We start from the raw sequence: 15180 nt of genomic DNA, 5'->3' as shown, positions 1-15180 counted from the left end.
CTTAAAATGATTATTTTTTTTCAAATAAGTGATTTTTTTCTTAAAAAAACTATAACAAACGGACGCTATATTTTAAATAACTAAGGAATTATTAGAAAAAAATAAAATAACTAAGAAGGATATACAGCAATTGTACATCATATTATTTTCTTTTTCTTGTAGGATCTAGTATATCATTCTTCTTACATCGATCCATGATTCCAATCCAAGCCATGTCGATTTATTTGGTAATATACGGGTCTGATCAGACACACATGCCACCACTACCACCTAAATCCAACACGTATCCTTTTTTTTTATTTTTATTTTTTTATGTAGTTTCTTACAGCGCGAAATTAATTTCTCAGTATTTAAACACACGCATAAACAAATCAATAAAAAATACATTAAACAAAATACATAATCAAAACATAAATATTTTATATCAATCAACATGTTGGAAGGAAGAATGTTTCAAAATCTACCATATTCAATTCTAAAGAAAATACCACACGATCTTAATGCCACCCTTTTCACGTTTATTTCCATCCCCACCTAGATTGCCAATAATTGGCAACTACCTTCAATTAGGAACACTTTCTCATCGCTCTTTTCAATCCCTCTCACAAAAGTATGGTCCTCTAATGATGTTGCATCTTGGTCAGCTTCCTGTGTTGGTGGTTTCCTCAATACATATGGCCAAGGAAGTCATGCAAACACATGGCATAGTTTTTGCGAACCGACCAAGCACGACATTGACAAAAGCCTTATTCTATGGTGGTAAGGACATTGCGTTTTCATCTTATGGCCATACATGGAGACAGAAAAAGAAACTGTGTGTGAATGAATTGTTGAGTCAGAAAAGGGTGCAATCAGTACAGTTTATTAGAGAAGAGTAATCTGCTGCATTGGTTGATAAGATACGTAAAGCTATGAGTTTGAGTAGTGGTTGTTGCAGTGTGAACCTTAGTGAGATGTTGATTGAAACAACAAACAAGATGATCTGTAGGTGTATATTTGGAAGGAAATATGACGATGAAGGTTACAGATTGGGAGAGCTTGGCAGGAGGATAACGTCTCAAGTTTTAGATTTTAGTATGGGAGATTTGTTTCCTATGTTAGGTTGGGTTGATGTTCTCACTGGCCAAATTAAAAAAAATTAAGGATTCTTCTGAAGAAATGGATGATTTCCTTGATCGTGTAATTGTAGAGCATAAGATGTCTAGGAGGGACCCTAAGAAGAAAGATTTCCTTGACATTCTCCTTCAACTTCAGGACGATGGTCTTACAGAATTCGAGCTCACACAAAATGACTTAAAAGCACTCTTAATGGTTTTTCTATCTATCCCTTTCTCCTCATGGAAAAAAAATCCATTGATAAATTATATTCAAATATCTAGGACCGTGATTGTCACCTCGACATCAATATTTTTCGATGTCCCGATGACAATTTGTTTGTGCAAATACGCGTAACTGCAGAGACTAATCCCTCGCACCGGATAGCATGATGACAATTTAAATATTGGTTTATTTAATCTCACCTAATTAAAGGCTCAAAACATATTAAGATAACGATTCATAAAACATCGGTAGTTTTATATTAGAATGAACTCATTGACTGACAGTGGCTAATTAGCATTATAATCTTGCCAAAATTTATTCTTAACTCAAGTATAAACTGTTTTCTATTTCCATGATTTCAGAACATGTTTCTAGGAGGAAGTGACACAACTTCAACAACATTAGAATGGGCTATGGCAGCTTGTAAAAAATCCAGCCATAATGAAGAAAGCACAGGAGGAGGTAAGGAGAATTGTAGGGGAATAAATAAAAAATAGAGGACAGTGATGTCAATCAAATGGAGTACATGAAATGTGTCATCAGAGAAACTTTGAGGATGCATCCTGCTGGTCCTCTTTTGGCTCCTAGAGAAACAACATCTAGTGTTAAACTCGGAGGGTATGGTATTCCTGATAAAACAACGGTATATATCAACGCATGGGTAATCCAGAGGGACCCTGAATTTTGGGAAATGCCAGAAGATTTTCTACCTGAACGATTTGAAAATAACAAGGTTAATTTTAATGGTCAAAACTTTCAATTTATCCCGTTTGGTTCTGGGAAAAGAAAATGCCCTGGTATGGCGTTTGGGCTTGCTACCACCGAGTATATGCTTGCTAATCTTTTGTATTGGTTTGACTGGAAGTTTACCTACAAATGATGCATCTCTTCAAGACGTAGACAAGACTGAGAAATTTGGGATCACAGTCACCAAGAAAGTTCCTCTGTGTCTCCAACCAATACCATACAATAATTTCGAAGAAAAATTTCACTTCTTTTCATACTTGTATTTTTTTTAGTGGTGATACATCTACATCCCATATGGCAATACACCTCTTACATCCACACAAAATCCTGACATGTGGCAAGGAAAAGGGAGAGGAGATGAAAGAGAAAGTATGGTTGTGAGATGAAATTATTAAAATGTCCCTAATGCATGAGGTTTACAATATGGTGTATGATTAAAGGGTGTTCATGTAACATTTTCCATTTTTTTTATACTTGTTCATCTACAGAAACAAATATGAGAGAAAATAAAAGTATATTTATCTTTAAATATTGATCATCATAGCTTATTTTGATTTACGCTTAATGCAACGTGTAGTGAACAAGTTTTATGCTAATAAAATTCAAAAAAGTGGTTAGTGACTTACACAGTCAAGCAAGCAAGCGTCTTCTCTCTTCTCTGCTTTCTTTCTCCATTAAATTGCTTCAAGACACACCATCAAATATTATAGTTATGTAAGCATTGAATGATTTTCTCATTGTAAAGTCAGTTAAAACATCTCCCTTTATATAAGTGACTGCAAAATTATTTAATTATTCATCCCATCCAATTCTTGATGACATTCATAGATAAATGTATATATAGTTTTAGAAGAAAACATCAACACAAATAAGTATTTGATATTTTTCTTAGGATTTTCTAATTAAATTATTAAAAACAATATTGAAAATAAACTAATTAAAAAAATGAAAACAAAAACGAAGGGAAACAGAAAGTGTAAAGTTAAAGGACTAATGTGTTCAGTAGGAAGCAGAGATAGGCACCGATGAGACTAAAATAGAAAAGCCATCAAATTACTATTTTCAATCTTATAATAACCCACAAGGGAGGGGAGCCAAGCCAACATAACTATTTCTCTCCCCAGCCTTAAAAAAAGGAGGCATCGTATTCATTATTTGTAGCCTTGCTCAATTCCTACCACAACCATCAGAACATAACTGATGTAACTACATTAACATTCAAAACTTAAAGGAAGCAACAAACAAGGCTGAACAAAACACTAATAAATAAATGTAAGGCTTTCTGGTGGAGCATATAAACCATGTAGGAATATAACCACTACCCATTAACAGCTTCTAATCGAAACCACCACTATAGCTACTAGCTAGTGCCGAGAGAAGTTTCCACCACCTCGTCTTGAGTGCGTTTGACCCCTCTCCCTAAATCTTCCCCCAGCATGATAGTTACCATCTTTAGGTCGTTCAGAGTTGTCTGATTTGCTGTCACCATGTGGCCAAACAGAGTGATGCTCATAATGAAAGTTCGGAGGACCCTGTCTTTCCTGGTTATGATATCTGTCATCCTGCGTACGTGTTTTCCAATTTCCCTGAGATTCACGTCCCTTTCCAAAATGACTTTGGCTTCCATTTCTCCTCAACCCAGATGATGGGTAATGTTGATGCCTAGGATCCATACTTCTTGGAGCATGCTCACTTGAGCCAACAGCTACCTGATTTGGGTAGTGGCGATGGCCTTTTGGTGGAGCATTTCTACTCTCTCTTAAAGCCTCCGGATTCCCAAAATTTGGAGCTTCTCTACCCTTGCTCTTCTCAGAGACTGATTGGCTGAGAGGTTGTGCCACAGGAGAGCTAGACTCCATGTCCAGATCATCTGGAAATGATAAACTGACATGAGGCGTAACCTCCTTTTTCTTTGATCTATTTCCTCTATGATTATTTGATGCCTGAAATATGGGTTGCCGGTGCGATGACAAATGTTCTCCAATACTTCGATTTTCCTTCAAAACAACATTGATATCTGGTTGATTGTGCACAGAGGAAGATGTCAGTGTTTCAGATTTCCTTGTATCCGTAGCATTTTTCTTCTGATCAACATGGTTCACCTCTGAGCCCTTTTGCCGACTAAAAGGAACCCGCCTTTCCCTAACCGTTGCTTTATGATCTTTTATAATAGGAACAGAAACCGGAGCTGAAGCATGATTTTCTGGCTTGTTTAAGCCACCAAGTTTACTAGCGTCATTGGCATGCTTCGATTGTCCTCTTGTTTCAGAAATCTGCACTTTCTGATGCTCCATCGGTGTCTTAATATTTTGACAGGAGTTTGAACCATGGTCTGCTCCATCTAGCATGTCATGCACATCATTTGATTCTGCTGAATTCCTTTGCCACCATGATCCATGTGTTTTTCCCTTCCAAGCCCTAGACTGCCTACTATCTCCATTTTTAGATTCCATGACAGAACCCACCATTCCAACACCTAAAATAGTATGCCGAGTTATGTGGGGGCCTTGAGAACCAGAATCATCTCTTTCAACACATTTATCCATAGGAACCTGACTTTTTGAGGACACCATTTGTTGTGAACTTCCTTGCTGAGCCATTTCTTTTGCAACAGGTTTTGGAACATATCGCTCCATTTCAGCCCTCTTATTTTTTAAATTAAGCACCTGCTGATCACTCTTTGTAGGAACAATTGCCTCAATTTTACTTTTCTCACTTGATTCATCCAAGATCTCTATCTTGTTCGGTGGTTTAACAGGTGCCCACACCAAAGCTCCACTCCCATGGAATTTCTCTGCTCGTCTATTAACCTGCATGTTTCTTGGCATCCTACGAGAATGCTGTGATTTCAACAGGTTATTCTTTCTACTATAGAATTCTTCATTTTCTGAATATTTTTGCTCTGAATACTGGTTTGAATCTTTAGACAAGGATGATGACTGAAGTGAGCCCTGATCTAACTCTCTGTCTTCCCTGGGTTTATTTTCAACAGAGCTTGCAGTTGGTGATGCAGCCAAGGATGAAATCTTTTCAACTTTCTGTTTGTTTTTCCTATTCCTGTTATTCTTCCTTTTCTGGTTTACAGATGACTCGACCATAGAAGTTAAATTCAAGGGTAAGCCTGGGACAAAGGACGAACTTACGTCATTGGTAACAATGCTGGAAGATACATTAACATAAGCCATAGTGTCATTCTCAGCTTCCGGGGCAGCTGAGGTGGTGGAAACATTTGAAGTCTTACTTAGAGAACGATTATGCTTTTGTTTATAACTTCTTCTCTGCTTTGAGACAACATTGTTTTGAGCCTGTAAAGCATCACTGGCATCAGGCATTTCAGAAGAATTAGCTGCCCCTGATTTTCCCAATGCTGCTGCTGATTCAGATGGTTGAAATTCTTCTTGCTTATTCTGTAGGGGAGAATTAGCAGCATACACTTTCTGCATTGACCCTTCCACTGCTTCCGCGCGACTGCGTCCCTCCTCTGACCTCACTAGAGATTTAGCCTTTTGCTTTTTAATCCGCTCCTCTTCATCCACCTGCAGTTGCTTAGTCTGTTGCTTGAACAACATCTTTCCCTCCTCTGACCTCACTAATGATTTAGCAATTTGATTTTTAGTCCGAGCCTCCTCATCCACCTGCAGTTGCTTACTCTGTTGCTTGGACAACACTTTTGTTTTGACACGCTGAAGATTTTAAAATTGTGGCAGAGTTAAATGCAAGCATAACAAGTAGTAAGTACAAAAATGGTGTATGCATTACCTGTTCACGGCTATCAGCTGAATCAGATAAGGTTTGTCTAGCTTCTCTTTCGCGCCTCATGTGGCTATAGTACCCAGACCTTTCATAGGCATCAACAGATATCTGATGCTCGCCAACAAGAAAGTTGGATGTTTCCAACTGTGTACCTGATAAAGTTGAAGAATCTAAGACGCCAGATCTCTTTCGCCCACCATCAGCATCTTGAGTATCGAGCCTTCGCTTCTGATGATTGCTTCTGGCTTGCATGCCATGAGAAATTTGCCTGTGCAAGAGCATTTCAATACTTTCACCATGATAAATGAACAACAATTAGAGCAGTTGATATCAAGAAGTTATGGCCAACCTGGATGTAGCTGTTCTACTGAGAGATGATGATTCAAAATTCTTTTCGCCTCCAAAAGCACCCACTCCACGAGCAGTTGGATTTTTAACTTCAGTGACAAGACTTGTCTCAGGAGACGCAACACCGGCACGAGCTTCATTTCCCGCATGGCCACCAGTGTGAAACTTATTCCTCCTCTCCTCTTTATTTTTAGTAGAAGAGTTATCCCTGGCTTTTGCATTTAAAGCCTCTATCTTCTGAATCAGAATGGAATGGGCAGACGGTCTTGAGGCAATTCCTAGTGTATTAGAAGCTACACCATCCATTTTCCTTTCCGAAAAATTATCAAATTTATTTAAGTTTCCTATGCTTTCAAGAGACTTGGCATTATTGACAGAAATAGATCCTTGATTTCCCAAAGTTTGAGAAGAAGATTCTTTGCCACAAGCACTTGTCATCCTTAAATCCATATCCATGTTCCTTCTGCAATCATTATCCGGGACAGGAATTATTGGTTGGTCCCTCACATTGGCATATGAAGGATTCGTTGTTAACGAGTCCTCCAAGTTTGTTGGTTCATTTTTTTCATCCAACTTGTTATGTTTCTTAAGAAGAACTCTATATGGTCTGGCGGCATCAGGGGTATGACTGGATTCTACTGGCTCTGATGCCAATGGTTTTCCTGCAGGTCCATGTCCACCAGATCGACCGTGTGAATTGCCAGGCTCAGGTGGATTATGACTTGGGTTCCTATTCTGAACAGAGGGTCCAGTTGCCATTCCCATGAAAGGAACACCTCGTTCATTAGAAGTACAATAGCCCATTGGAGGTCCATAGTATCCTTCATAGGCCATAGGTCCAGGATAGAAACCAGGTCTCAATGGCATACCCGGAGGAATGTAAGCATCAGGCATATGGGGCATATAGACTTCTCCATTCTTATGCTGCCCTGTTGGACCACTTCCAGGAGAGGGAACTTGAAGTGGATTGGCAAGACCAGTAAGTGGAATATGTGGACGATAAAATGGAAATGGTTCAATTGGGAAGCCACCCGGAGCAACAGGAACTCCAAATGGAGAACCATTAGGAGGACCTCTGAACCAAATATCACCTTGATGGCTATTTACTGGAGCACCACGCCAAACATCAAAATGCTGAGGAAGAATACCAGCATTAGGATAGTGATGTAGATTCCCCTGCCATTTCTCTATTCCTGGCCTCATACCATCTTCATTGAAAGCCTGATAGTCTCTTCTCCAAGAATTTTCGGTTTCACCCTTCTCATTTGCACGAATAGAAACATCATCTGTAACACCAGCAACATAAAATCATGACAATCGATGATAAATCACAAAATCCTAGAAGCAGAAATAGGAAGAATCATAACTAAACCAACATATTAATATAACAGCAAGATCATGAAGACAAACCAACAATTGAGGTCTCATTTTTCTTGTTCCCAAGTACAGCAGAAGAGCCAGGGCGCATATGAGAACTGTGGTCTGCCATCGGTACGTAAGTTTTTCACAACAAACGATAAATAAAATCTCAACAATTTCTAAAGTCACTAATTTAGATCTCAGCAAATATATTCCTTAACATCATAAAGCCACAGCAGCATATAATAGTTTAAATCTCAACCGTTTCAAAATTTATGCCATACAAAACTAAAGAACATAGCAGCAAAAACACTTGGGCAAAATATAGTCGAAACCTGAATTGATAAAGAAAAAGTAAATTCTAAATTCCAGACTTATAGTACTACACTGACATGTATATAACCGGAATAGCGCCGCTATACCACTATTACACATCGGGATTTTGAGCAACCATCACGAAAGCTGATACGCTATTACGATTCCACTACCACTGCAATAGCAGAGGCTTTTTGCATATCGGTGATAGCGGTTATGGCTTACATAGTGGAAGATTATCATTTAAATGAGACCCAAACTCATCACTTGCTCAACATTATTTTATTTTTGATATTTTAAAAAGATAATCTTCCACTATGTAAGCCATAACCGCTATCACCGATATGCAAAAAGCCTCTGCTATTGATTCTGAGAATTCAATTGAAGTTGAAGGAGATGCCTAACTAACTGAAAATGAGGATAATGATTATGTTGGGGAAGAGGAGAATAATTAGATCTTTTTTATCTTTTATCACTGGTTAGAACTACAAGTTATTAGTTGTTTTGAACTATTGAGATTTCCGTTAATGCTTTGGCTGTGTTTGGTAACACACATAAGCTAGCTTATAGCTTATTGGACTAGCTTATAAGCTTGTTTTGATAGAATAAGACGTGTTTGGTAAATAGCTTTTCTCACTAACTTATAATGTTTTTTGAGATGCTATTTCAAGTAGCTTTTGAGCTTATAGCTTTTCCTATTTTCTTCCAATTTTAACCCTATTAAATTAATTCAATTATTTTTTAATAAAACAACTACCCATGTTCATATCTACCAGAGTGTAAAGAAGGATCACTTTGTCTAACACACGATGTTTCTATGGTTTATACAATGGGGGCATTTGTGTAATTATAATATCGATTACTAGGTTTCTACATCGCAAACCAAACATATTTTACTTGTAACCTGGAATTATTTTTAAAAAAGTTACCAGGAATTAAACAATTAACCAAAAACTTTTTTCTAGATGTTCCTGGGAAAAAAATTTAACCTTTAAATTCCTGGGGAAGTTAAAACCTAGGAATAAATTATGTAACCCTCAAACAAACGTCCCCTTAAGGAACGCTTTATACTTTCTTTTTTTTTAAAGAAACGCTTTATATTTGGTTATAACTAGCCTAATGGACGTTGTAACATTTTGTATATTCTTACTCACATTTTTTTTGCCACCTTGCTTATATTTTTTAGATTCATAAAAGCTATGGGTGGAAAAAAAAATTGGATGATTAAAAGTCGAAGAAATTTTTTTGGGGACTAAAACCAAAATTTGGAATATTTATAAGGATGAAAAACATTTAACCATAAATTAAAATATTAAAAAATAAAGGGTTAATTAAATAAATGGTGCCTATAAATATTCAGAATTTTGTTTTTAGTCCCTACAAAATAAAATCACACTTTTTAGTCCCTATAAAATTTTCCATCAACATTTTTAGTCCCTATAAAATTTTCCATCAGCATTTTTAGTCCCTATAAAAATTTTCCATCAACATTTTTAGTCCCTAAAATGCTTAAGGTAAATGTCACAGGGACTAAAAAGTGTGATTTTGTATATTCTTACTCACATTTTTTTTGCCACCTTGCTTATATTTTTTAGATTCATAAAAGCTATGGGTGGAAAAAAAAATTGGATGATTAAAAGTCGAAGAAATTTTTTTGGGGACTAAAACCAAAATTTGGAATATTTATAAGGATGAAAAACATTTAACCATAAATTAAAATATTAAAAAATAAAGGGTTAATTAAATAAATGGTGCCTATAAATATTCAGAATTTTGTTTAGTCCCTACAAAATAAAATCACACTTTTTAGTCCCTATAAAATTTTCCATCAGCATTTTTAGTCCCTATAAAAATTTTCCATCAACATTTTTAGTCCCTAAAATGCTTAAGGTAAATGTCACAGGGACTAAAAAGTGTGATTTTATTTTGTAGGGACTAAAAACAAAACTGTGAATATTTATAGGGACTAAAAACTTAAATAATACATTAGTAAAAAAAATGTGTGTAAATAAAAAAGGGTTAAATATATTTTGTCCTTACATTTTTCGACTGTTTGAAGAATAGTAGTGGAGTTTTGGCGATCCGTTACTTTGCCGCCCATAAACTTTTTCCTTTTTATTAAAAAAAGTTATTAAGGAAAGAATAGTAAATCTAGACGATAAGACCGCCTCACAAAAAAAATGGCAAATGAAAACACCTAGAAACTAAGAGAGCAAGTCATGTAATAGAGTATGTCAATCTTTCTGCATGTCTAACACGGAAAAAGAACACCGCTAAAACTCCCCTCAAACCCGAACATGGCAGACAGTGGGCATAAATGATATTTCTAATAAAAAAACCTTTAACCTTCTGGGTGCATAACAACTACTGAGAAGAACTCCAGGGGAAAATTGAGAGGAGACGGGGCATGGCACCAGATAATTAAGAAAAGTAAATAAACACTATTATCAATGTTGTGAAAATTAACAAAATATAAATGTAGACTAAGATCGAAGAATTCAGCACTATTTTCAATGTAAAACTGTTAATCAATATAAAACCATAATAACTTTAGTACTGATAATAGTTATGCATAGTATGCTACCTTGCAACTCAAAATTATGTACAGACTCTTCCTTCTCAGAACCAAGAGTAGGAAAATCTCCAGAGCTCAAAGAAAAATGATCATTCTTGCGTTGTGTTATTCCCTACATTAGGAAAGTAGTACATATCAGACACAAATGAAAAATCAGCTTTGATAACATCACTTCAAATAATTACAACACATGGATTTCAAACAAATTTGGAAAGAGTTGATGACTCAACTTATTTTTACAAATAACAAGGTTAAATACTACTGTAGCATTACTTTTACTAGTACAACTCCAAATCCGCTAAAATAAGGATGTGTTTGTCAAATAATTTAGAAAACATGTTCCAGGAATATATAGGTAGGAAATGCATATTTCGGGAATGGATCCTCGTTTTTATTTTTTTTAAGAAGCCAAACTAGCCCACTGAAATTGGCACTGGATCCTCTCATTTGACACGAGGGTCCATTGAAGTTCTCACCTTCCATTGAAAAGGAGAGAGGAAGAGGATTTTCAATGAAATAAAAAGAGGAGATTTAAGGATGAAAATTGGGAAATTGAGAGGATCCATTCCTGTGTATACCTATGTTTGTTACAGGGTTAAAAATTTATTCCTAAGTGGTTGGGAAATTATATTCCAGTGGGAAGGAATGAAGTTTTATATTAATATTTTATTAAAATTCTTATTATAACTACCTCAACATCCCGCTTTTATTTATTACTCTTGGGGATGTTATACATGTTAGCCAAATACATTTTAAAAGGTGCCCAATAATAGTACTCGCATCATGGTATTACAAGGGAAATTATTTCAATAAATAAATCATGAAAAGTTTTGAAACAAATGCAGCCTATGACTACTAACCAAAGTTACATAAGGAAATAAAGCAGGGAATAGAATAAAATCTAGAAACAACTCCGAAGATTACTTTCTCAGTTAGACAACTGAATGTTTCCACGATATATTATATGGATTGGTTTCCAATCTTTGACAAAGTTTCCCGCTAATATCCCAAAGATTATGGATACATAACTAACTAATAATTTATTAACCAAACATATGAACACAAAATTTTATCAAAAACAGAATACACCATAGAAGGAAGTTTTTTATTTTTAAAAAGATGATGCAATCAATTAAAAAAGTTATCAATATGAATAAACTTGTGAGATCAAAATTAGCATGCTGTTAACTGTGAGGTGGTAAGTAGTAAATACACATCACAGCCAAAAGAAATGAAAATAAAAATAAGGAAAAAACAGAATAAAAAATGTGTTGAGACCTGTGAACAAGGGCGAAAAGAGTGGAACCGAATCAATAAAGAACAGCTGTGGCAGAGGGGTAAAGTTGCTGGAAAATGCCAGGATTGGGGGAAAAAAACATGTGAAGAAGATAGGACTTGGCCAGAAAACCACTGACTCGTTGGAAAATCACAAGAAAACGGGTGGGCTGCTGAAAGTAGAAAAGAGAGGTGGGAGTAGGCAGGAGGACAGTCGATTTTCCTAGAAGAGGAAAACATAAAGAAGGGCAAAGTGGGATCTTCATCCATGTAGTGTGATGGACATGTCACCGTCAAAATGTGACGCACTGCTGCCTCTGCATGTCACAGAGGTCATGAAACATGCTGCAGAGCAGTAATGCCACGATTGTCAACTCAATTTTGAGTTGAATGTCGAATACAACAAGCACAACCAAAGCCCTTTTCCCACTAAATGGTGTAAGCCATACGAATTAAACATCACTAATGTGTTCTGTCCAAAACAACCATCCAATATATTTTAAAATAGCTTTAAAATACAATAAAAAAGTTCTGACATATTTTTTTAGATATTCTAACACTTCCATTAATCTTACCCTAGAAACTATGCCCAGTGACAACCTATGTATTGTTCCTAAACCATAGTAAGGTAGATTCTATAAAATAGAAAATTATTGGCTACAGAAGAATAAACTCTCACGTCAATTGTTGTCATTGTCCATGCAACATCTTAAACTATGTATCGTTCCTAAACCATGGTAAGGTAGATTCTATAAATAAAACTCTCACGTCAATTGTTGTCATTGTCCATGCAACATCTTAAACTATGTATCGTTCCTAAACCATAGTAAGGTAGATTCTATAAAATAGAAAATTATTCACTACAGAATAACTCCCACGTCAATTATTGTCATTGTCCATGCAACATCTAAAACATTGGTTAAATTAATAAAAAAAAATTATTAATACCATATATCACAAGAAAAGCATTGTATAAAGTGACCGATGATAGTATCATAAGCCTCAACTGCAAAAAAGAACAGAAGCCTACCAGTTTTTCTGTAGTTCTAGCAACATTCTGAGCCACTGAATTTTCAGTCACATGTTCAGCAAATCGAGATAATTCTGAACTACCAGGTCTTGTTTCAGCACTGCGAGGACGCAATGGTGCCTGAGAAGTCTGACTTGATGTTGGTACACCAGATGATGATGAAGGCCGAGAGTTTGACCCCCATGCTCTACTAGTTAGCTCAGAAGCCCTGTCACTACCAGAAGTTGAAGGCCGGGTTCCACTTCCACCAGATGATGGACGGGCACTTAGTTGACTTGGTGAACTAGTCCCACCACTGGCACTTGGAGATACAGAAGAACCCCATGCATTTAATGCCGAAGATGGTGATTTACTTCCCCAGCTGAGGGAACCCCTAACATAAGACAACACAAGAATCAATTACCCAGTCTAGATGACAAAAGGCAGCAGAAAACGACTTACTAGCCAGATTAATAAAATATCTACCCACTTGCACTTGAGTACAATCTCCACATTTGGGTCCAGACCATGATTTTCTAGCCTTAAAACAAAAGAAAATAAACATGTTTATATCATGAGCCAACCATATTAGTCAACGGAGAAGGTAAATAGTTCAGCTAGAAATCAAATACCTCTGACTAGGTAAATTTATAGGTTTTGGAACAGCAACTTTCCCCAACACGGTCATACCACCTCTTCTGGTGGAAGAGGCCCACCTGTGCAATATTATCATCATTAGATTAATGCAAAGGCATTCATGTGCACATAAAGGAGACATCAAAATTTGAAACCTCCTCAATTTAGGAACCAAGCGGTTAGCATCAGAATCATAACACATTAAAAATAGTTTGTTTTCTACAAGGACATATCACAACATTATATGCATAACAAAGCCCAAATTAGCTTTTGAATGCCCAAATCCCACATTACTAGCCCATTTTTAGTGGCTTCAAATGCACACAAGTCCAAAATACCTTCTCTCCCCGTTCAACATGCTTGAAGTTGTCCTCTGGTTGTCTCCAAGCGGTCATTCAATCCAATTTAACGGCCTGATGACAAAGAGACGGTGAGATATTGCAACTATTTATGCATACATTTGGAATTATAACATAACATTTGCCACTAACATAACTTTCTCTACTATCTTAAAATTCTAAGCACTTATCTACAATCAAAATTAAGGACATTTTCATGCTCACAACACATTAGCACGTGCTACAGCAAGCTCATCAAACCTAACCATTTTCAGAAATGTGGATTTAACAAACAATCACATGCATAAGACAACACGTTCAGAGTGTTAAGCCGGGTCCGAATGGAAAATTAACAAATTAACAAGTTGTTAAACATGGTTTGCAATTGAATTAGAATGCACGGTTATTGATATTTTTTTAAGGAGAAAAACCTTGGGTAAAATGAGGAGAAAGAGAAGTGGTTTGTAGAAACCCTAGCGAAGCGATTGAAGAGAAAAAGGAAGAAACGAGCTTGGGGAATGTGAGTTTTGAGAGAGAGAGATCTACGAGAGTAGTGTTTTGGATAACGGCAACGTTTGGATTTGGAATCGTAGAGATTGAAGAGAGCTTAACCTAGAACAGTAGAAAGAACTAGTTCAAAACTTGCGTGTGAATGTGAATATGAATGAAAAAATGTTATTGCACATACCACTTATTCACTTGCTCGCTACCTTATATAATTATGGGTTAATTAAGTTTTTGGTCTTATAAATATCTGCCGTTTTGTTTTTAATCTCTATAAAAATAAATCACACTTTTTAGTCTCTACAAAATTTTCTGTTAGTGTTTTTAGTCCCTGTTAAATTAAAATTTGTTTAATTATGCTTAAACTTCTAAATTTTTGAAGATTTTTTACATACATGTTCATAACATCGTAAGACACTTTTTTATAAAAAATTTTAGTTTTTTAACATGTAATGAATTAAATATGAATTTTTCTAAAAGCCAAATTTTCAAGATTATATTAATGAAAATTTGGACCTAATGATAAAATTTTAAGTTACTTTTTTGCGGAGGAACTTTGTATAATATTCTAAATAAGTATGTGAAAAATATGTTACAAATTTAAAAGTTTAAGCACAATTAAATAAATTTTAATTTTACAAGGACTAAAAGTATGTGTTGGTCCCTATTAAATTGAAATTTGTTTAATTATACTTAAACTTTTATATTTTTAAATGATTTTTAACAGACATGTTAAGAACATTATAATAATCTCTTTTATAAAAAAATTAGAATTTTTTAACATGCAATGAATGAAATATAATTTTTTTTAAACGCCAAAAATTCAAGATAAAACTAAAGAAAAATTGGACTTAAAAATAAAATTTTGAGCTAATTTATTATGGCGGAACCTTTTATAATGTTTTAAACAAGTATGTCAAAAATCATTAAAAAATTAAAATTTTAAGCATAATTAAACAAATTTTAATTTAACAGGGACTAAAAACACTAACGGAAAATTT

At 35.5% G+C, this 15180-nt stretch overlaps 1 protein-coding gene and 1 pseudogene across 6 annotated transcripts; one reads left to right on the top strand and one right to left on the bottom strand.

Annotated features, from left to right (window-relative positions):
• Positions 1 to 428: 428 nt before the first annotated feature.
• LOC11442187 (cytochrome P450 71A1-like) lies at positions 429 to 2566 on the top strand (annotated as a pseudogene).
• Positions 2567 to 3095: 529 nt separating this feature from the next.
• LOC11436543 (protein MODIFIER OF SNC1 1) lies at positions 3096 to 14344 on the bottom strand. 6 transcript variants are annotated; one of them, XM_024777902.2, is made up of 10 exons: positions 14107 to 14344; positions 13676 to 13750; positions 13334 to 13417; positions 13192 to 13242; positions 12723 to 13095; positions 10427 to 10529; positions 7579 to 7650; positions 6170 to 7454; positions 5827 to 6088; positions 3096 to 5750 (listed from the first exon to the last, which is right to left on the bottom strand). In XM_024777902.2, the coding sequence occupies exons 2-10, from the start codon at positions 13693 to 13695 to the stop codon at positions 3432 to 3434; spliced, it is 4569 nt and encodes a 1522-aa protein (XP_024633670.1). In that variant the 5' UTR covers positions 13696 to 13750; positions 14107 to 14344; the 3' UTR covers positions 3096 to 3431. The 6 variants fall into 6 exon arrangements, with proteins under 6 accessions (XP_024633670.1, XP_024633672.1, XP_039687420.1 ...); XM_024777904.2 differs by having other exon boundaries at positions 12723 to 13083; XM_039831486.1 differs by having other exon boundaries at positions 13198 to 13242.
• Between the last annotated feature and the right edge of the window lie 836 nt (positions 14345 to 15180).

The sequence above is a fragment of the Medicago truncatula genome, chromosome 3 (genome assembly GCF_003473485.1).
Source record: "Medicago truncatula cultivar Jemalong A17 chromosome 3, MtrunA17r5.0-ANR, whole genome shotgun sequence".
In the NCBI taxonomy this organism is placed as follows: domain Eukaryota; kingdom Viridiplantae; phylum Streptophyta; class Magnoliopsida; order Fabales; family Fabaceae; genus Medicago; species Medicago truncatula.
The sequence above is the reverse complement of the archived record's forward strand: the minus strand, read 5'-3'. Positions and strand labels throughout refer to the sequence as shown.